Here is a 22,236-nt window from a genome sequence, read left to right as displayed (position 1 = left end):
CTTGAGTAATGCACTTAAGTACAGTTTTGAAGTGCATTTAGCCTACTTTACTTGAGTATAACTTTTTTTGTATACTTTAAACTCCTTCTCCACCAACATCTCAGAGGCAAAATATTGTACTTTTTATCCACTACAATGATTTGACAGCTTTAGTTAGGCTACTAGTCACTTAGCACAGCGGTTCTCAACCGGTGCTCAGTGGTCCTTGGGGGGGTTCCAGGTGGTCCCCATCTAAATAATGGAGAGTTGGTAACCAAATGGACCCTTATAGATCTTTAACTCTTGAGAGCTTAAATTATTGTTAAACATCGGCATTACTTAATAAAAGAATGTTTATTTTGATCAACGTTTGCCTGTTATTTCTCCTATGGTACCACATCAATACAGCATGGAATTTTGGACAAAATCGTATCCATCAGAGAGGTAGAATGTAAATGGTGCTTCCGTGGCTCAAATGCCGAATAAATAATGGACCTTAAAATTAAAATGGTTGAAAACCACTGATTTAGCAGATTAAAAAAACATACATTAAACCACTTCAGGCCCTGCACTTCAGCTTTTACAACATGTTGCAAAGTTCAACACATTTTGCCTAATTTTAGTAATTTTTACATAATATAATACAATTGGGCCAGTATAACTTGATGCCACTACTTTTGTACTTTTACTCAATTCAAATGTTGAATTCAGTAGAGTACTTCTGCATTGCGGTATTGCTACTTTTACTTACAGTAAGTAAGTGACAAAAATCTGAGTGCCTCTTCCGTCACTGACAACAGGTTAGGTGAAGCAGGGAAATAAGTGCTTAAGGTGTAATGAGGAGGTGAGCTGATTATGAGCTCCCACATTCCCTCAGCATTATTGTAAATCCCCCCTGGATTAATTGACTGCGTGGCAGCGTTCCAGGCAGTGTGTGCACAGCTATTGTCCTTCCTTGTAGAGCGGAAACACTCCAACAAAAGATAATCACACAGAGAGCTTTTCGTCGCGGTCGGGCAGAAACCTCTTATCTCCATATTCTAACTTTTTGTGTGTTTTTCCATAAATTAACGCCCCAACTTGATCATACTACAGCGTCACACAGAAGCATCAAAAGCAGCAGATCGGCAAGCTCGAAACGTGGCACGAAGCGTCGCGGTTCGAGCTTGCCGATCTGCTGCTTTTGCTGTTTTTGAAGTAACAGTTTTGGACTGTTATGAGGTTTCCGCCCGACAGAGACGTTTTATATAGCAGCGGAGCGGGCAGAACAATGCTTCTGAATAATGCAATAGTTTCAACAGTCCTGGACCTGGAGATGAAGAGTTAGGTCATGAAATGCCAATGTATTAATTTAGAGGACGTTATTAGCATGGAGACTTTCTGCCCACTGGAGGGGTTTTGTCGGGGGAATGGTGTGGAGAAAACCCCAGGAATTCACATAAAAGGCTGATCTATCGGCCATTGTTTGACTTTCATTACGACTTCTGCATCGGCGATTATACCGCCGATTTTTATCCACTTAATTTTCTCTTTTTGTCTGCGCCAGGCCGAAAGGCATGGCCGAGACTATGTTTTGCACCCTGTCCCTCCGTCCGTCCGTGTGTCCTTCCGTCTGTGATCAGCTAATCTCCGGCATTTTTCATATTCCATCCTGATAGGCAAATTCCGAACACATTCCGACATCAGCCAGAGGCTATGGCTGGCTATTTGGCGAACCCCTGCTTTAACATAATGTCAATACATAAGACTGAATTATATGAGATTTATTCATACAAGTTTCTGCTGATTTAATTGGTTCCTATGATAGTGAAGGGGACACTTTATATACCTTATACCTGAGGAAAGTGAAAAGAACAAAGTGCTTAAATTGAAATGTTTTATTATCAAATACAGTCAGTGAGTATTCTCTAGGGTTTAAAGGAGACAAAAAAAAGGGCTATTACCAGAAACGTATGGCTCAGAATTCCATATCAGCAGTAATTTTTTCATACGGTGTGGAAATTCCATTTGGGGGCTTAAGTATAAGCAGAGCTATTTTATTCAACGTTTTGTGACTTGAAATCTTAACTTGAAACGTGTGAGACGGTCATTAGCTCCATTGAAAAGTTGTTCACCCCTCCGCCTGCTGAAAGTCAGAGCTTCAAATGGCCGTCCCTTTGAGATGCAAATTGGACTTCATTTCTGAATATAAAAATAGATTAAGGTCTTTCTTAAAACTGTACGTACCTAAATGAAATGGATGGACATGGTGGGACTCTCATAATCTCTGAATATGAATGTTCTCTCGGTCGAGCTTTAATTTGACATTCCTATAAATGCATTCGTAAGTCTGTGTGCATGTGCCCATACAAAACAAAATGAAAGTGGCAGATTCAGAGAAGAGCTTTTTGAAATGGCTTTGGATTTACAGTATGGCTTCTCCTGCGGTCCTTGGCAGTGTTGACCTCCGTCCATTGTCCTCTGTGGAGAGACACGTAACATGCATTTATCATTATGCTGTCGGGCAGAAACCTTGTATCTCCGTGTTTCAACTCTTTATGTTTTCCCCCCTCGTAAATTAAATTAATACCCTGCGTGTATCATGGGTACGGAGTGTCGTGCAAATGTAGCGGAAAATAGCCGATTGACAAGCTCAAGTTGTGAGATTGTAGATTGGCTAATTGTTTTTGAATAAGGTTGAACTCGAAAGTGAAAGTGGTTACATGTGCCTGTGGGTATGTTTAAACAATGAAAAGCAAGAACAAGAGCTTGTGAAAATAATAACTACATTGAATCCATATTTTTTCCCTTATTATTTTTAGTCGGCCCTTCACTGGTTACCTGTGAGTTTTCAAACTCAGTGTACTCTTTCGAATCTCTTCTAAAAACTCACCTCTATCGCATGGCTTTTTCTTAGATTATGAACTGTTGTACTATGTATGCAATTAATTTCTGATTAACTGTTGTTATTGTAAAGCACTTTCTGTAACTTGTTTATGAAAGGTGCTATATCAATAAAGTTATTATTATTATTATTATTATTATTATTATTGCACATCCAAGGTTTCCACCTGCCAGCGACATTCTATTCATTGTCTAGACTCCACAGACCTAACCTTGCAACAGTGTCTGAATTGTGTCGACTGTTAGACTAAACTTAATAAGAGAATATTATTCACTTTATCAAGGTTAACTGTGACCTATGTCTAGTGGAGTGGACAATAACAAAGTACATTTACTTGAGTATTGTACTTAAAGGACAACTTTGTTCTTTTTACAACAAGGGTTATTTTTATTAGTTTGTAATGATAATAATTAAAAGATGAGTGTTACAAAAAAATCATGTATTGCTTTCTATCGTTATAGTGATTTCAGTGATTTTTAACTGGGGGGCGGGGGCATTCGGTCCATTGGTAAATAGTCATGAACGCAGCCTCCGATTTCCGTGATTTTTTTAACGCACATCACCACTAGGCCAAAGAAGAAAAGCCACCCTACATGTTTCAAATCAGCCTCATGGTGGCGCTGTAACAGGCAGATTCACGTTTTGGCCTATAACTCTTGAACTGTATAGGTTTAACAAAAAAAAAAGTAGTCCTTTAAGTCTTTTTTTTGTGTGTGTCTGTACTTTACTTGAGTGTTTGTGTTTTGGAAGCTTATGACTTTCATTTCACTACATTTGAAAGACAAATGTTGTACTTTTTAGAAGTACATTATTAACGAATTGAGTCTTATTTCCAAAACGTGTGTCATTGATGCATTGCGAGCTTGTAGATCAGCTATTTTCCTGATTTTTTTTTTATTTTTTTTTATTTCTACGTTTTTGAATATTTCTGAAAATGTTTGGGGAAAGTTGCTAAATTATACAGCATAGGCATTGTTACCAACATGAAAATGTACTTTGCATTTTTGAATAGTTTTAAAAGCATTTACTATTGAATACGGTACTCAAGCATTGCTTAAAACCAAGTACTCCAAATGTGAGTATCTTTCACTTGAGTAATGAGTAATATTTGACCAGGAGTGTCATTATACATGGACTCAAGAACTGGGTTGAGTACTTTGTCCACCTCTGTGAATGTCCCATCAATCACAGTCCATCAGCTGCTCAAATGCGTGTCCATTAAACCGTCCACCATGTCATCTGTCTGCAGTATACAAAACAACGTCTTCAACTTCAACTGGCCTGTCTGTCTGTCTGTCTGTCTGTCTGTCTGTCTGTCTGTCTGTCTGTCTGTCTGTCTGTCTGTCTGTCTGTCTGTCTGCCTGCATGCCTGCCTGCCTGCCTGCCTGCCTGCCTGCCTGCCTGTCTGTCTTCACAGTGTTTTGGGCATTTCCTTCTAAGCCAGCAACAACCTTGGTTAACGTCTTAAATAACTTAGAAAAGTTTTCCATGGTGAAAGGGCCTCTCTGTGTGGAGTTTACATGTTCTCCCCGTGTCTCCTAGGGTAGGTATCCTCACAAAAACATGCAATAATCCTGGTCTCTATACTGCCTCCCCCTGGTCAGCCGGGGCGCCTGATGGAAGAGAAAGGAACTGTTTGGAATAACGTGTTCCTTCCACGCTACGTCCTACCGGGGAAACTCCCCCCTGTCAGATGATAAGAAGCGGCCTGCTAGCTCCTCATGCATTGAAGGAGGCATGAGCTCAGTTCTGGGCTCTCCCCAGGCTGGCAGAGGGAGAGTAGCGCCCAGGATTACAGCTTAGGCAATTGGCACTGGGTGAAAAAATGGGTTACAAAATCGTGGGATACTTCAACCGTCCGGTGTCTGTCTGTCTTCACAGTGTTTTGGGCATTTCCTTCTAAGCCAGCAGCAACCTTGGTTAAGTCTTAAATAACTTTTCCACTGTTAGTTTTGCGATTCTCTGTCACCTTGCTGCTTTAGTGTCAATGCTTACATGTAAGGCACGTCTTCTTCACCCTTCTCTTTTTTATTATAGCTGAATGTTCTCTTTTTAAAATGTGCCAAGTGCAAAAAATATATAAACTTTAAAGGCATAGTATGTAACTTTGCCCTGTGTTTACAAAACTATAAACACAGGGCAAAGTTACAAATATGCCTTTAAGCTTAATTAAGGCTATGCTCCATCGTGCAACGGTGTCACTCACCGATTGCAGTAGATTTTCCAGCTGATAACGTTGCACAAAGCTTCCCACTGTTAGCTTGAAACTCTTTTATTTCCGGCTGAAAGGGCACATAAATTAGGCTTAGGTTAATCAGCGTCATCCTTTCAGTTTTTTGGTGAATCTCCGCTCAATAAGCCAGTGGTTCTCAACGTGGGGTCCGGGGGCCCCCGGGGGTCCTTGAGCAGTTTCCAGGTGGTCCGTAGCAAAGTGATTGATAGTTACAGTAGGACCGTTATGGGGCTATAACTCTGAGAGTGTACAAATGGAGCCAAATGGACCCTCATGCTCCATTTGTACACTCTCAGTTATGGGGGGGGGGGGGGGGGGGGGTGCCCTGGGTGCCTGCGTTCGATGTTTTGTCAGCGGTGGTTTAATCTCTCAAGAAGAGATTCCGAGATACGCTACTGTTGCTATACAAGTGGGTAGACCAGGAAGCAAGCCACGCTTTACCCAATCAAATGTAGCGGGCAGGATTTACATCTGTGAATTCGCTTCCTAATGTGTTCCCACTGGAAACAGACCCAAACTCATTCAACAATGGCGTCCTCGGAGTCGACAAAACCACGGAAAGTTAGTAACATTTTAACTTGTTCTTTCAGCATAGAAACAAGTGGGCTTATAACCAAGACGATCCATGTTCCATGGGAGAAATGTTGTCGGTGGGAATGAAAACATTGGCGCCCCCACCGGAAGAGGAGGGCAGACCAAACGGGACAATATGCCAATATGCTGTGTCCAAAGTCTATCCGGAGCTCCCCCCAGAGTCAAATTCGAAGAAAAATGGGCAATGGGTTCCCAGATTGGCAGTGATTATACAATGCTGCGTCATCAGCGAGGTGAGCGGCATTCCCGGACAGTATTTCGGCACCGTTTCTCGCAATAGTCCGGTCTTTCTTTCATTTTGGCCAGGCGTTTTCGACCCGCCCCCCCGAGCTTGGTGCCCTATAGTCTGCAGCCCCTAAAGCTCGCGCATTAATCCGGGCCTGATTGGGGGGTGATCCCTGAAATGAAAGACTTTTGTGAACCCGTCGCTATAAGCAGCATTTCCACGGAGGGCAGCAGCAGCAGCACAGCCGTCGCAGCGGGTTCTTCTTCTTGTAGCGGGCGGCCAGCCGGAACTTCTCGTTGGAGACCTGGACGTAGTCCTGGGTGCGCTCCACGTTGGTCTGGATGTGGTCAATGTAGGCCCCCTGCTCCTCCACCAGCATGAAGATGTCCTGGAACAGGTCCCTCAGGTCCTTCATGTTGCTCTCCAGGCTCAGCAGCTCCTGTGATGGGGAGAGAGAGGGGGGGGACGTGAGTGGTGGGAAGCAACCAGTGGTGGAAAAAGTACTCAAACCGGGAAAGCATCTGTCATTTTAGATTTTAACCACTTTGACTATTATCTTATGCTTTGGCCATTCAAAAGCTCTTTTTTTTTCATCATGCAAATCTTTGAATATATATTTTTAAAGCGAACATTTGCAACTCAAATCTTTGCTTCTGGGGATTCTACAAAATGTCTAACAACCCCAACAGTCGCTTTTAAAAAAAAAAAAATCTCTATATATATATATATATTATTTTATTTTTTTTCAAAAATAGCAGACCAACAAGCTCATAGCGCGGCACCGAGTGCTGCGCTATGAGCTTGTAGATCTGAGAGCTTGTAGAGCTTGCATATCTGCTATTTTTGAATAGCCAAATTATGAAATAATGGTTAAAGTGTTTACACAGATGTGTTCCCGGTTTTAATGGGCTAAGAGTGTGTGACTGTTTACTTTGTGGCGTTGTTCGATCTCAGACAGCTGGGAGCGCGTGATCCTGGCGTCGTTCAGGAGGTTCTCGTTGAACACCTCCCATTTGCCCGTGGCGACCATTTCGTCCACCTCCTCCTCCGTGACGTCGCGCCCCAACACCTCCAGCTGTCTGATGATGAAGTGCTTACAGCGATCCTGCTTGGACACCAGGCCTTCGTTGTAGCGACGCATCACCTAGAACATGAATAGAACGAGGACCATCACCCTACAGTATAGATAATTTAACGATAGAGAGAGAAACATCTAACTCCTCATGCGTTGAAGGACGCATGAGCTCAGTTCGGGGCTCTCCCCAGGCCGGCAGAGGGAGAGTAGCCCCCAGGATTACAAGCTTAGGCAATTGGCACTGGGTGAAAAATAGGGTTACAAAATCGTGGGATAAAAATGTAATCGTTGATTCCGAGTGCCACGCTATGAGCTTGTATCTGCTATTTTTTTTAATCGTGAACATTTGTGCAAACCTTTGAATATATATATTTTTTTCGAACATTTGTAACTCAAATCTTTGCTACTGGGGGTCCCTGGAACAAAATATTTTGAGATTGTGGTCCGCGGCCAAATACATACCTTGACATGAAAAAGTTTGAGAACCACTGGTATAGATAACTACACCTCTAGACAACTTAACAATAGAATGAGAAACATCACATATAGATAACGTAACGATAGAAAGAGAAACGGAGGACAAAGGGACAGTAAAGACATACAGTGCAAGGAATAATATAATAATATATGGGATTCAATGTGCCATATTAGGAGTCAACAGTCATCTGCCTCCTTGATTGGCTAACCCAACTGATTGGCTTTGTAGGATTGGCCTAACTTTACGTGACATTTGTGCCACCGAAGTACTCCAGTTGTTTTGAACTGTAATTTTATCTCCGGAGAAAGGGACTCCAGTGTTGTTAACACATTGATTGCCAAGATATTAAACATAGTTTTCTATCCCCTTGCCAGCGTATAATTACCTCAATCCGATGATATTTGAAACGCTGTGGAACCGACATTGTGTCCCAAAAACACAAACAAAATAGTCCCCGTGGGTTAGCGGAGGGATCTGTGTATCCATAGGAACGTTCCAACCGCGATCCGCCATTTTGGGGCTACGGTGAAAACTAGTGGTTTTCAATGCAAAAAAAAGAAACTGAGTTACAGCTGTTTTTCTGAAAATCCCAAACAGGAAGCGGATGGCTTCCTGGTTTTTTGTAACAACGTCACATCCACATTCTACTTCTCTGAGTGACGATCGATCATTCCAAAGCTGTTTTAGGTCGCCCCTTGTGAAATTTTCCAAAAAAAATGAAACAACGCATCAATGCGATCTTGGCCATCAAGTGATACATTTGAAAGAACGCATCAATGCGATCTTGGCAATCAATGTGTTAAGAGTGAGACTTTACAAATCCAACTTTTCTTATTAGTGTGAGAAATGTTCTGCTGGTTGCTGCATCTGAATGGAGAGCCAAGGACAGGCCGTTATATTGCTGTTGCAGTGGAGCACAAGGTGTACTACTTTGCAGGAGTAGCATCGTATTGGACAGGAGTATGTAATGGCAACATGGCTCAGATTGGCGCCCATGTTTTCAACACAGTGTCTTTGCGTTGGAGGAAGCTGCCTCCAGTGACAACAGGGAGAGAACATCCCCTTGAGGTTCCCTCCTTGTATCAGGGCCACACAGCTGTGCTGATAGAATATATCATCTACATCTGGGGTGTAGAAATTCCTCACTGCAATGTGCTTTATGCATTTCACCCTGGGCATTTCACCCTGGGTTCAAACCCAGGGTGTCAGGGACTGTTCCAGAGAGGAGGAGGGACCACTCAGCCTGTGTCTCGGGAAGGTCATGTTTATCCATGGAGGATGGACCCAGTATTATAGTAAAACTAATAACATCTACACGTTGGACACCACCACAATGGTCTGGCCTTTAATTAACACCAGAGGCACCCCGCCACCTGCTTCATCACGTCACTCTGCCACCATCATCGGGACGAAGATGTTTGTATTTTGGGGTCTAGGGGACCAGAGGCACGACTACAACAACAACAACATCATCAGAGTGTTTGACACAGAGACCAACTGCTGGCTGAACACACCTTCTGCACAGCTTCTTCCAGAAAGGCGCTGGTGGCATTCAGCCTTTACCTACAATGGAGAGCTGTACATATATGGTGGTTACAACCATCACCAGTGCTTCAATGATCTGTGGAATTTCAATCCAGAGACCTTCTCCTGGACAAAGGTTGAGCCCAAGGGGAAAGGACCAGGTCCAATGTATGGCATGTGCTGTTGCATGGTGGGAGATCGTATCATCCTCTTCGGAGGATACAACGATTACGCCAAAAGTAGTGATGATCTGTCTATCCTAGACTTAAGTCCTAGTCTTAAGACGTTATGGAAGCTAGCAGTTATTCAGTATGGTCTGGAGCAGTCTGAACTCCCACACAACATCAGGTGGGAACTGGCAGCCATGACTGCCAAGAGCAACAGAAAATAATCTGTCCTCTACAAAAGACTATGGACTATTTAAGGCTATTGTCATGGCAGACCCCTGGACAATGTTGGTGCCGTGTACTGTATGGTGTGGATCAGAGCAACGGTGCGCCTCGCAGGTCCTCATGTTACGTTTCTGACGTCAACATGTATACTTGATTTGTGAGGGGTCCCCAGATGACAGTGAAATGACAATTTAAAGACTTTTAAGACCTTTTTTAATACCTAAAAAAAAGAAAGAAAGAAAATAAAAAAAGACCACTACTGCATCAAAAGTCACAAACAAACTATACTATAAAAACTGGTCAAACATTTGCCAAATTGTCAAATAATGTAAGAAGTTTTTTTTCTCCAAAGTCTTTCATGTCAAGGACCCCTAAAATGATATTTGTACTGTTTTTTTTTTTGTTAACTTCCTGTTGATTTTACTATTTGAAGATCCGGATCCGGATCTGTGAATTCAGTCCGTGTTTTCTTCCTAATAAAAATAGCAAAATCTAAATGAAGTTAACATTTGTATTTAAAAAACAAACAGTACTGGGTTTGGTGATGTTCTATATTGTCTGAATCAACTTTGTTTGTGTTCGTTTATGTGCAAAAAGAGTGACTTTGAGAGCTGTTTCAGCGTATTTTGAATTCTCAATTTGTAATCAATGGAGCAATTGGAGTTACATCATGGCAAGGTAACTACACAAGCCAAACCTCTACCAAAGTGGTCTTACCCTTTAATGTATGTTTTTTAATAATATTTTAAATCTAAAAGTAACTAGTAACTAAACCTGTCCAACAAAATCATTTGAGAACCACTGATTTGGGGTTCCCAGTCCAACCTGTTGGAAGTGTCGGTGCAGGGCGGCATGCTGGGAGCGCTGGATGCGCGTGGTGACGGCGGCGGGCCCCAGTGTGTCCTCGGTGGTCTGGGCCTGCTTGGACAGGCTGTCCAGACGCCTGTGGAGGCTCTCGGCCTGCAGCTTGATGTCCCGCGTGATGCTGCTCTCCTTCTTCATCACGCTGAAGCGGCGCATGGTCGCCACCAACGTCTTCTGCTGCTGGCTGAACTTGAGGACCTGCATTATGTAATAGTCAGAGGTGCAGTTAAAGGCATAGTAGGGACGCAGGAGGGGAGGGGGGAGGGTGGGAGTTTGAACATACTCAGTTCCATTGGGGAGGGGGGATATCCCCCCCACTTTTGGGATGAAGAAAAAAGAAGAAAAAAAACCCTCCGTATAAACATATGAGTATCATATTGTATTTGGACATGGATTTTCATGTTTTGGACACAAATAGAGCTGCAACTATTGTTTATTTCCTTTTTCATTATTATTATTATTATTATTAGTAGTAGTAGTAGTAGTATTAGTATTATTAGTATTATTAGTATTATTAGTATTATTCTTTTTTGTATATTTGTTCAGTGAATCAATGATCCATTTAAGCCCAAAATCTTTGTGACGCGTCAGTTTGTGATACATGCCCAAAATAGGGCTAGATTACGAATGTATTATTTTATTAAACTATAGATTGTCAATTCATTGTTGTAATAGATTCAATTAACAAGTTGGATTAACTTTTGCACCCCTAGACACAGTCACCCTGCCGTATACCTCTGTCTCTAGCTCCGTGATGTCGTCGCGGATCCGCTGCGCCTCGGACAGGAAGTTCTCGATGACCGGCTCCTCCTCGAACAGGACGGCCTCTGGGGCCGTGGTGACCACGCCCACCCGTACGGGGTCGTCGGGGTCGTGGTGGCCGTCCCCTCCGGAGGAGAAGGAGCTGCCGGTGGCGGTCGCCTCGCTCCCCGTCTCGCGGAACTCCTGCGCCCGCTGCCGCAGCTCGTCCAGACGGTCTCTCATGGTGCGGACAGGCTGCTTGTCTCTCTGGACTTAAATGTTTGTATATTATGTCCCACTCAGGGACGCTATGGGTCCTTAGGAAACTGCTTGTCTCTGTAGGACGATAAGGGATCAAATCAGATAGTTACAGACATGACATCTTCACACTTCTTCTCATTGTTTCAGATTAATCCCTGTAAAGCAGTGGTCTTCAACGTTTTTCAGGCCAAGGACCCCTTAGCTGAGAGAGAGATGAAGCAGGGACCCCCCCCACTACATATTGTATTCATGTTAAATGTGTGTTTTCAGACATTTAACGACTTAAACCATCGGTACTTGGTCTGCTCTTTGTTTCGCTGTACACCAAACCTCTTCGCAAATAGCCGATCTACAAGGTAAGGCAAGGCCATTCTATTTGTATAGCACATTTTATCAACAAGGCAATTCAATGTGTTTTACACAAAACATCAAGCAAAGGAAACACAAAACATAATAACATAATAAACAAACATAATGAAATGATAAAATGTCAAAAGTAGCAGATCTACAAGCTCGTTTCGAGCTTGTAGATCCCGGCAGCGATATAACTGTAAGTATTCCTTGTGTTTGTTTACAAAGTGCTTGGGTGAGTTTACCAGGGTGGACTCCTGACATCACTAAACTCATTACATTTCTCAATGTTGGGGGGCAGCAGGGTTAGCTGTTCAAACATAGATTTAAAAATTAAAATGTTTATTATTAACTATTATAATTAATTTATGGATTGGATGAATTTTTTTGGATTATTTTTTACCCTTATTTCCAAAAAAAAAGACGCCCAGAAAAAGTCTCATTGCATATAATATGTACAGTTTTTGTATATAATATTAAGCACTCGAACCCCAGCATTCATATTCTGGGGGGAACATTAGCCAAAAAAAGCAGATTTTGTGTACACGTAAAAAAAAGAACGGGACGATTCCTTATTTCAAGGCGCGAATGGCAACCCTAAGTTGCAGCACAGGCAAACACAACTGTAGATGAGTGTGTACTGTATAGTGTACTCTGGTGTGTCCGGAGTGAGTCAACGCTTAATCAAAGTTTGTTTACAGTGTCATAATGGCAACACACGCAGGCATAACTGATGAGGCATGTCCGCATTCCGCCAGGGAACACGGGGTTCTGAAAGAAGGTATTTTTAACTGTATGAAAACAGCAGGAGATGAATGAGCACAAGGTCTTTATGCATCATCGGTTGAAATCAACTTGGGCTGCAGATTTATTTTCTTTCCCACGAGAACTCATGTTTGTGTTTGAACCGCAGAACGTTTCCCCTTTGTGAGCAATCATCTCCACTCATCTCTGAGATGATCACAACCCTATAGGAGAAGGCCTTCTTGGGGAATAAACACACACACACTTAAGGACACACACATCGAGATCATCATTAGGGCAGTGATTTTATGTGTCTTTTTTCTTGTTTACTCTAGAAATAACGCTGAAAATAGCCATGAGCTTGTAGATTGGCTGTTTTCAACACATAAAATCGGCGCACAACTAAATCAGACATATCTACAACCTTAAACCTAACCTCTAAATGTCGAATATAACCCTAGCCCAACCTGAATCTTTTTCTAATTATAAGCCTAACACTATGAATTTTAAAACAACCTTTTTACCCAAAATTGTCCACTCCTCACAATGTCTGTTTATATATGTTTTGTTTCCACCAGCCAGTGACGATATTCTGACACTTAAAAGGAGAGAGTCCATGATGAAAAGATTGTGACACGAAAGAGAAGGTCTGGGATTCCTGTGACTACTCGAGTGTAAAGAACAACATTTCTCTGCAATCAAACAGAAAAAGTGAGGAATTTTCCGGTGTAGGCCCGGTGTCAAGCAGAGCGTTATGGCAGTGATGGGAAGTAACCAAAGTCCATTTAAAGGGCAAGACCACTTAGTAGAAAAAACAAACAGTACTGGGTTTGGTGATGTTCTACATTGTCTGAATCAACTTTGTTTTCAATATATATATATATATATATATATATATATATATCTCACAGCATGTGAAGTGAGTGTGTTTGTTTGTAGCGGTGAGCAGAGTGTTTGGCTGCAGTGAGAAAATGGAGCAACTGCCAACTACACCCGATCCAATTACCACCGGATAGGTTTCAAACAGGAAAGACCCTGTTCCTGTGTGTGTGTGTGCGTGTGTGCGTGTGTGCGTGTGTGCGTGTGTGTGTGTGTGTGTGTGTGTGTGTGTGTGTGTGTGTGTATATTTTTCTCAGCTTAGGAGTGCGTTTTTGTGATTATACGTGTAAAGGTGTGTGTGCGTGTGCGTGTGCGTGTGCATGTGCGTGTGGACGTGTGTGGTCCATGGTGTAACCATTACAGTCTCAGGGGCAGAACTTATGAATATAAAAGTTTCTATTGTTCTCTAAAGCTGCAGCTGTGGCAACGGTGAGGTGAGAACCAGTGGCTGATGCACTCTCTCTCTCCCTCTCTCCTCAAGAGCTTATTTAAAGAAAAACAACAACAAATGCTAAGTCCTACTGTGTGTCTTGAGCGTGAGTGCATGTGTGCATGTGTACGTGTGTGTGTGACTGTGTGTACAGTATGTGTGTGTGTGTGTGTGTGTGTGTGTGTGTGTGTGTGTGTGTGTGTGTGTGTGTGTGTGTGTGTGTGTGTGTGTGTGTGTGTGTGTGTGTGTGTGTGTGTGTGTGTGTGTGTGTGAACATTGGGAGGGCTCAAACACTATGCTGTGTCTCCCACTGTATGTAATTTATTCTTGGCTGTTTTTTTTGTCCATGGACAATGAGATGTAACTGTGATTCTTATCTCCTCTAGATGAGTGGCTGCCAGATTTTGCGAGAAACAACCAGACAGGTCTACAAAAACTTATAGGATGCCTATTCTGGGGGGAACATTCACCGAAAATAGCCGATCTACAAGCTCGGAAGAAAAGAGCAGACCAAGTAGTATTGAGGGTGTAAGTGGTTAAATATCTGAAAATAGACACACATACACAAACAAATTATACCAACACTGATGATAGTGCTGTCAAAGAAACATGTGAAAAAGTTGCATCTGTAACATACTTTCATACAGTATAGTGGAGGGTCCCTGCTTCTGATCTCTCTCCCAGCTAAGGGTTCCTTGGCCTGAAAAGAGAACCATCAGGAGTTCTCAAACTTTTTCATGTCAAGGACCCCCAAATTATACACTTATTAGCCCGCGGACCCCCATTTGAAAAGATATGTCAGGGACCCCCATAAGGGAAGATTTGTACGACTCTAGCAGTGATTTTCAACCATTTTAATTTCAAGGACCCCCAGTTTGACATGCATTAGGCTACGGACCCCTATTTAATGACATTTTCTATCTTTTGGACCCCAATTTATATCGTAAAATCAATGTTAATTTAACTTTGAGAGTGTCCATTTGGTTCCATTTGAACACTCTCAGAGTTACAGACCCATAAGGGTCCATTTGGTTGCTAATCTATCATCTAGCTGGGGACCCCCTGGAACTCCCTCAAGGACCTCTGGGGGTCCTCGGACCCCACTTTGAAAACCCCTGATCTAGATGATCATATTAAGACACTTACCTTGGTATTGCTAGTGATCGATGACTCAGCATAGGGTCTCTGTTCCCCCACAGCCTCATATTCCAAATCCATGCATGTGTTTTCTGTCCAATTTCACATATAGTTCCACACATCTCTTTCCCTCCTACTCCAGCATGTCATCCTCCTCCAGGTTTTCCATCCATCCGTACACCTGCCGGCCGTTCGTTCATGGGCTGTGAAGGACAGGTATGTCTCCGTTAGAGGCTCATCATCGTTAAAGTACAACTTAACGAAATGACCGCTTAACTGACGTGACCTTATAGCAGACCATAATACGATGCTGTTTAAACAGAGACCGAGAACCGAGAACGTGGATATCTGAAATCTGATCTCCCGATATTATTTCAGCTGTGCCAGTGTTAAGCCCTCTTGTCTAAAAGCTTCCAAAATGTTAGATCTACAAGCTCACAATGTGTCAAAATGTGACACGTTGTGAGCTTGTAGATTTGCTATTTTCTTTGCAGTGTTTCTGACTTTGTTGAATCTCGACTCGGATAAATCCAAATGAAAGAACGGCTTATCGATAAAACTACTGAAAACTAAGACTTTTCAGAAAAAATAAAACATTTAACTTGCAAACCGGCTTTAAAAACTAATCACAAACAAACTGAAAATGAAAACAAAAAGTAAGTGAAAGTTAAAAATACAATGGGAGAAAAAAAGCTAAACTATAAGCACCTTGCTTCCGTTCAGAGTTAACAGTCAGGGTAACAGTTGACCAGGATATGCACACATAACAGGAAAAAAACTTGTGGATGAAAATCTGGTCGAGCCAGTCTGAAGCCCCTCCCCCTTCCTCTGAAGTGGTGGGCCAGGCCTCGGCCAATGAGCCGGGAGCTGCTTGTAGCAGAGCAGGGCTCATTCTGTTGGGCAGAAAGCTCATATCTCCATATTTCAACTTTTTATCAGTGGTGGTGAAGGACTCAAATGTTTTACTTAAGTATATGCAGTATGTAGTATACATGTAGAAATACTCTGTTAGTTAGTTACATATATACTGTTAGTAAGTAAAAGTCCGGAATTCAAAATGTACTTGAGTTAAAGTACAAAAGTATTGGTATCAAAATGTACTTAAAGTGCAAAAGTAAAAGTAACTAATTGTGCAGAATGTCCCATTTCACAAGTTTTCAAATGTATACATGGTATATACCATCTTTTGAAAATAGCAGATCTACAAGCTCACAATGTGTCACATTGCGACACGGAGCGAGGCAACTCTTTGTGAGCTTGTAGATCTGCAATTTTTTAAAACTGTTTTGATAGTGACAGCTTTGTGGCTGTCACTAGTGTAATAACTACGTACAGTAGGGTCCATTCAACATGGTCTTTCCTGCACTTTGCTGAAAAGTAACACTTTTGGACATAAGAGGTTTCCTCCCGACACAAACTCATTAGTTTATCTGGAGAAAGCCAAGGTGACGTGATTAAGTAAACTGCAGGGGAGAGACGGCTTGTCCAATGGCTGACAGTGGTGCAAGGTATAAAGTACATTTATTCAATTACTGTACTTAAGTAAAATTTTGAGGTACTTTAATTATACAACATGCAATAATCAATTAAATCCTATTTAATGCTTTATCTAATACAAAAAAATGTCTACAAGCTGTCGCTATGCGACGTGTTGTGCACTTGTAGATTTGCTATTAAAGAAAAAAGTTGGACACATTCTGAACAATTTGAGTACTTCTCCTTTTGATGCTATATGTTGATGCCAATACTTTAATGCTACTCAAGCAAATTTTGAGTACCGCATCTTTACTTGTAACATGAGTATTTCTAAAGTTACTCAAGTAATGTGAGTACTTCTTCCATCGGTGGCCTTAGGGGTTGAATTGGGAACAGAACAGCACAATGCAAACAGAGCTAGCTATGCATTGTGCCCATTGTTGAGGGCACAACAATGGGGGATTAGAGAAGGCGGGCATGTTGGTGATGCATGCGCTGGTCTGTGGACTTTATTTAGACTTTATTTATCCCTCTAAGTCTCTGGGTGGGGGGTGGGGGGGGGTCTGCTGTCACGCTCCCTCTGCCCCGGTGACTCCAGACTCTATGTACTCATGACACATTTCTACTGAAGTTGTTCCCTGGATTCAGAGAGAGAGAGAGAGAGAGAGAGAGAGAGAGAGAGAGAGAGAGAGAGAGAGAGAGAGAGAGAGAGAGAGAGGGCATGCAGAGGTTGGGGTTGCTAGACGATTTTGAGGATAAAAACAGTTTTTTGGGTTTTGCAGCCAACAGAAGTTTTCATGGCATGGCCCAATGCAATGCCACAAGAGATTTTATTTTTATACAGATTTGTCATCTCTATCCCAGTGAAAACACTAAGATTGTAACGATAATATAACATTTATATATAAAACAATTAAAATAAAATATTTTTTTAAAAGAATAAAACGCTGTGTTTTTCTTCTTCTTTAAAACCTTGTAAAATTTCTGTGTGGAGTTTGCATGTTCTCCCTGTGTCTCCTAGGGTAGTTAATACCCTCACAAAAACATGCAGTAATCCTGGTCACTATACTGCCTCCCCCTGGCCAGCCGGGGCGCCTGATGGAGGGGAAGGGAACTGGTTGGAATAACGTGTTCCTTCCACACGCTACGTCCTACCAGGGAAACTCTCCCCTGTCAGGTGATAAGAAGGTCAGTTGGCTCTCATGCATTGAAGGAGGCATGAGCTCGGCCCTGGCCTCCCTAGGTTGGCAGAGGGAAGGTAGTGCCCAGGATTACATAGACAATTGGCTCTGGGTGTAAAAAATAGGGTTACAAAATCGTGGGATAAAAATTAATTAATTAATTAATAAGTAAAAAAATAAATAAAACCTTGTAAAATTAGTTTTCATTGTGATGCCGACATGTAGAAATAATTACATTAATTCCATTGATCCAAGCCGGAACACAATCAGATGGATTGATTATGAGAATAAAACTGAAAATGCACGCGATCCACCCATATGCTGCCTTGTTAAGTGGTCAGATGGGTGGGCCGCGAACGCAAGAGTGAACAACAGTGTTTAGATGTACAGTATGGTAGATGTTCTTAAAAAGCACATTAGCATGTGATGACAATGCAAATAGGTGGAGGATATGAGCTGTATCCGCTGTCAGTTATAATGACAAGATACTGTTATGACAACACAATAGAAACCGGTTCCTGGGGCGGATGTGCACCAGGACCTACATCATAACTACACAAATGTGACCAAGTACACATTGCATATTATGAAAGTACAGAATGTAAGCTTTCATACGATGTATCATTCATTGAAATTGGACAATATTTGAAGAAGACGTGATCATTTGAAACTTGTCGCACCAGAAATCCCACAGCATAGACAATGTCCGGCAAAGATATAACCATTAATTGACTTCTTAATTGAATGCTCACATAGGCTACTGGCTGTCCATTATCTCAATTTACAATTTAAGGCATTTTAGCAGACGCTCTTATCCAGAGTGACTTACAGTAAGCAAGGTAAACACATACAGTACATCAAATGCAGAGAGACAGTGTAGTGCCTCAGTAATCTATAGGATCACAGGTAAACCAAGTACCAAAAGTGAAACTCAATCACAAGTTTTCAAAATGTATGAACATCTGAAAAAGCAGATCTTCTGTATAGTAGAGTAGATCTATTTTCAAAATGTATATAATGTAGGGCTGAAGTGGTTAAAGTGGAACTCTCTAACGTGTCAAAGGTCATGTCAAAGGTTATGTCTCACCTAGGTACTGGATCTGACACGACTTTTGACCTGATGGTCAAGATTAAATGTATCCCCTGAGCAAGCAGGCAGGCTCTATAGAATAATAATAATAATAATGGCAGGACTTGCACAGGAAACCAGGTTCAAATCCAGGGTGGAAGTTACATAGTGCAGCTTTAATGTATGTTTTGCAATACAAATCAAAATGAAAATGTGGAAGTTTTCAAATGATTGTAGTGGAGTAAAAAGTACAATAGTTGTATAAAAGACCAAATATACTCGACTGGTTGTTTAAACCGGATTCAAGACCAGCTGTGATGGTATCCAAGCAGGAAGTAATTGAATAGGTCACTTAAGGAATAGGTCATTTATCCCCCTATATGGGTTTCCGGGCATTCTGCCACGGTCTACCTTGCGGTGGTGTCCATTTATGGATAATGCTGGAAAGTATGCTCTGAACGTTCGCTACAATTTGCCTCTGAGATGTAGTGGAGTAGAAGCAAAAGTATTGAAAATTGGAAAGACTCCAGTAAAGTAAAACTAAAAACAAAAAATCTAAAAATATATACTTAAGTACAGTACTTGAGTAAATGTATACTTACTTTCCACTACTGGCCTCCCGTTAACCCTTCTGCTAATTATCCAGTCAGCTGTGGGTGTGTGTGTGTGTGTGTGTGTGTGTGTGTGTGTGTGTGTGTGTGTGTGTGTGTGTGTGTGTGTGTGTGTGTGTGTGTGTGTGTGTGCGCGTGTGCGTGTGCGTGTGTGTGTGTTGGTAGCTTGTTAACAGTGTGAGTTGCCCTGTAGCTAGAATACACAGTGTGACTCACACCATGTGTCTTATGTCACCTAACATTCACTCTCATGTCTTTATAGGATCTCTCTCTCCTCCTCTCTCTCTCTCTCTCTCTCTCTCTCTCCTCTCTCTCCTCTCTCTCTCTCCCTCTCTCTCTCTCTCTCTCTCTCTCTCTCTCTCTCTCTCTCTCTCTCTCTCTCTCTCTCTCTCTCTCAAACAGGCAGGTCTTGGGGAGGTGAATCTCGTACAGCATTATTGTCTCTGGCTGCAAAAGGCTGCTTAACACATACAGATGTGTCCTCATTGTCAGCTAGTTGCTGCTACAGTGCTGCATGCAGTGTGTATACACAATGCTTCTGGCTTCCCCTGCCAACTTCAGCTTGACAATAGGGCTGTCACGATTACACATTTAAGTTGACGATTAATTGTCACTCAAATAATTGCAATTAACGATTATATTGTGTGTTTGGCACACATTGGAACATATGAAGCCTTTTTTAGGCTTCGTAATCAAAACATTTCACAGGGCAGATAACTGAAACATACAAAGACATTATTGACATATTTAATAATGTTATACATGTAAAAAATAGCAGAAATAGCTGATCTACAAGCTTACAGCGCGTCACTTTGTGACGCGTTGTAAGCTTGTAGATCAGCTATTTCACATTGTGAGGCGTTGTAAGCATGTAGATCAGCTATTTCACTTTGTGACACGTTGAGAACCAACATTGAGAACGAATATCCTAAATGATTGAATATCTTTGGTTTCGCCAAGCTGATGGCTGCTCAGATGGTGATGATGATGAGCCGTTATGGGGTAAAGAGTATACTTCTGTTCTTATACACCACAGCTACTTCTCTTCAGGATGTCTCGCCTCTCTCCTCCTCCTCCGCAGAATGTCCTACGTTTAATGCTGCCATGTTACAAATGTCAGGACCCGTTTGGCTGAAGAAAAATACATCTCTTTTCATGGCTTCTTGAAAGATGTTATCCCTTTCCGGTGCATGGCATATAAATGTAAGAAAATAGTCGATTTAACCCATTCAATCCAGGAACGCATCTCTGTCATTTTAGATTTCTTTGGCAATAAAAAAATAGCAGATATACAAGCTTATAGCGTGGCACCGAGTGCCGCGCTATGAGCTTGTAGATCTGCTATTTTTGAAAAATCATGAAAATGTGTGCAAATAACTAAATATTTTACAAATGTTCCCTTTAAAAAAAGATAATATATTCCAAGATTTGCAAAAATGTTCACGATTTTTCAAAAATAGCGGCTCATGCCGCTCTGCCGCACTATGAGCTGGTAGATCTGCTATTTGTGAATAGCCATATAAATCTAAAAATGGCACACGTGCTGCGTTCTCGGTCTTAATGGGTTAAGGTCATGAGTAAATGTCAAAATTTGCACGGCGAATGTGGCACGCTAAGGGACACAGTGTGGTAGAGCCAGGCTGACACATCATTTATTAAGTGTCACACTGAGAAGAAGTTAAAGAAAACATTCCCAGGGCTGCTGCCTATAAAAAATAAAATAAGAAGACAGACATTTAGAGGTTCTTGCGTAAGCCCGGAGGCAGTCTGACAGTGTTCTGCACTATTAAATGAATGTCAATTTATGACATTCTGAACGAGTTTTTTGAACAGAATTTTGAGTTATTATGTCTTCAAGCTCTCCATCTTTTGTTAACATGTTTAATTAGAAATAGTCCTTTTCTTATCGATCCATCATGCTTCCGTTTCTTTGCTTTGATGACTTATCTTTGTGCCGATAAAATAAAATAAAGTTGAACTCAGTGGTGGAAAAAGTACCACCTGTCCTGTACTTGAGTCAAAGTATAGATACTCCTGGTCAAATATTACTCAACTAAATGAAATATGCTCTGTTGTAAAGAGTATTAAAAAAGTAGGCCTACGTCCAATTAAAGAATACTTAACTATTCAAAAGTACAAATTACACAGTAAATTTTATTTCTAATATCACTGCAATGTTGTTTAATCAAATTTAAGTGGTATTATAAACTACACTGTATCATATTGTCTCTGTTGGGTGTAAACCTCATACTGTATGTCCAAAACTGCTAAAGGACTTTTGATGCGTTTGTGTGACGCTGTAGTGGCGTTAATTTACGATAAAACACAAAAAGTTAAAATATGGAGATAAGAGGTTTCTGCACGACAGCAACGATATATAAGTGGTATATTATAAACTACACTGTATAAACCTAAGCGGTCATTGTATTATAAACTAAACTGTATTAAGCGGTGGTGGTATTAAGCGCTGAAAGGACACATTAAGTCCTCTGGTTGGGTAAATGGCTTATTCCCGCGGTCGGGGCCAAGTTCACTCACCTCAGTATAAATCTTGCTGATTGGCTTAATGGCCGTGGCAGTGACCTCATTATCCTTGCCCCGGTGACCGCCCCTCACTCCCCTCCCTCATCCATCTACTTCTCTCACTCTTAATGGCTCAATTTGTACTCCGTCGCACCACCGCGGTGTCCCGCACCGAAAAACAGCCGATCTACAAGCTCTCAAGCTTGTTATAGCGGTTGTTCTCGGTGTGTGTACTCTGTATGGTGAAGTATATGAATCCAGGCTTAACTCTGTTTTTTTTTGTATCCGACCGGCGCCCTCCTGGGGAAAGACAAACATGGCATAGTTTCTCTGGACATGCTGAACTCCCACATGGTGCGCACGCACACACACACACACACACACGCAGGTACACATGCACACACGCACACATGCACACACACGCGCACACACACACACACACACACACACACACACACACACGCACGCACCCACCCACCCACCCACACACGCACGCCACAGAAAACAACATTCCCAAGGTTCTGTTTGTGAAATCTCTACTTGCACCCATATCTAATTCCCTGTCTGTCTGTCTGTCTGTCTGT

The 22,236-nt window shown here is 41.8% G+C and overlaps 1 protein-coding gene across 4 annotated transcripts; it reads right to left on the bottom strand.

Annotated features, from left to right (window-relative positions):
* Nucleotides 1–1,841: 1,841 nt before the first annotated feature.
* Nucleotides 1,842–19,178, bottom strand: stx19 (syntaxin 19). 4 transcript variants are annotated; one of them, XR_013932011.1, is made up of 7 exons: nt 15,501–15,553; nt 14,802–14,995; nt 10,985–11,326; nt 10,211–10,447; nt 6,848–7,060; nt 3,892–6,355; nt 1,842–2,439 (listed from the first exon to the last, which is right to left on the bottom strand). XR_013932011.1 is itself a non-coding variant. In XM_080412588.1 (6 exons), the coding sequence occupies exons 3-6, from the start codon at nt 11,231–11,233 to the stop codon at nt 6,119–6,121; spliced, it is 936 nt and encodes a 311-aa protein (XP_080268714.1). In that variant the 5' UTR covers nt 11,234–11,326; nt 14,802–14,995; nt 19,121–19,178; the 3' UTR covers nt 1,842–6,118. The 4 variants fall into 4 exon arrangements, 2 of the variants coding, with proteins under 2 accessions (XP_080268714.1, XP_080268713.1); XR_013932012.1 differs by having other exon boundaries at nt 5,070–6,355; XM_080412588.1 differs by lacking the exon at nt 15,501–15,553 and adding an exon at nt 19,121–19,178 and having other exon boundaries at nt 1,842–6,355.
* Between the last annotated feature and the right edge of the window lie 3,058 nt (nt 19,179–22,236).

The sequence above is a fragment of the Gymnoscopelus braueri genome (genome assembly GCF_963280865.1).
Source record: "Gymnoscopelus braueri genome assembly, chromosome: 18".
NCBI classification, from domain to species: domain Eukaryota; kingdom Metazoa; phylum Chordata; class Actinopteri; order Myctophiformes; family Myctophidae; genus Gymnoscopelus; species Gymnoscopelus braueri.
The sequence above is the reverse complement of the archived record's forward strand: the minus strand, read 5'-3'. Positions and strand labels throughout refer to the sequence as shown.

Bases quoted from the DNA above. Each gene is read 5' to 3' on its own strand.
- stx19 (XM_080412588.1), bottom strand. From the start codon at position 11,233: ATGAGAGACCGTCTGGACGAGCTGCGGCAGCGGGCGCAGGAGTTCCGC. The intron at 10,448-10,984 runs GTATACGGCAGG...TACATAATGCAG, and splicing joins TCACGGAGCTAGAGACAGAG to GTCCTCAAGTTCAGCCAGCA. The intron at 6,356-6,847 runs GTAAACAGTCAC...TCCCCATCACAG, and splicing joins AGATCGAACAACGCCACAAA to GAGCTGCTGAGCCTGGAGAG.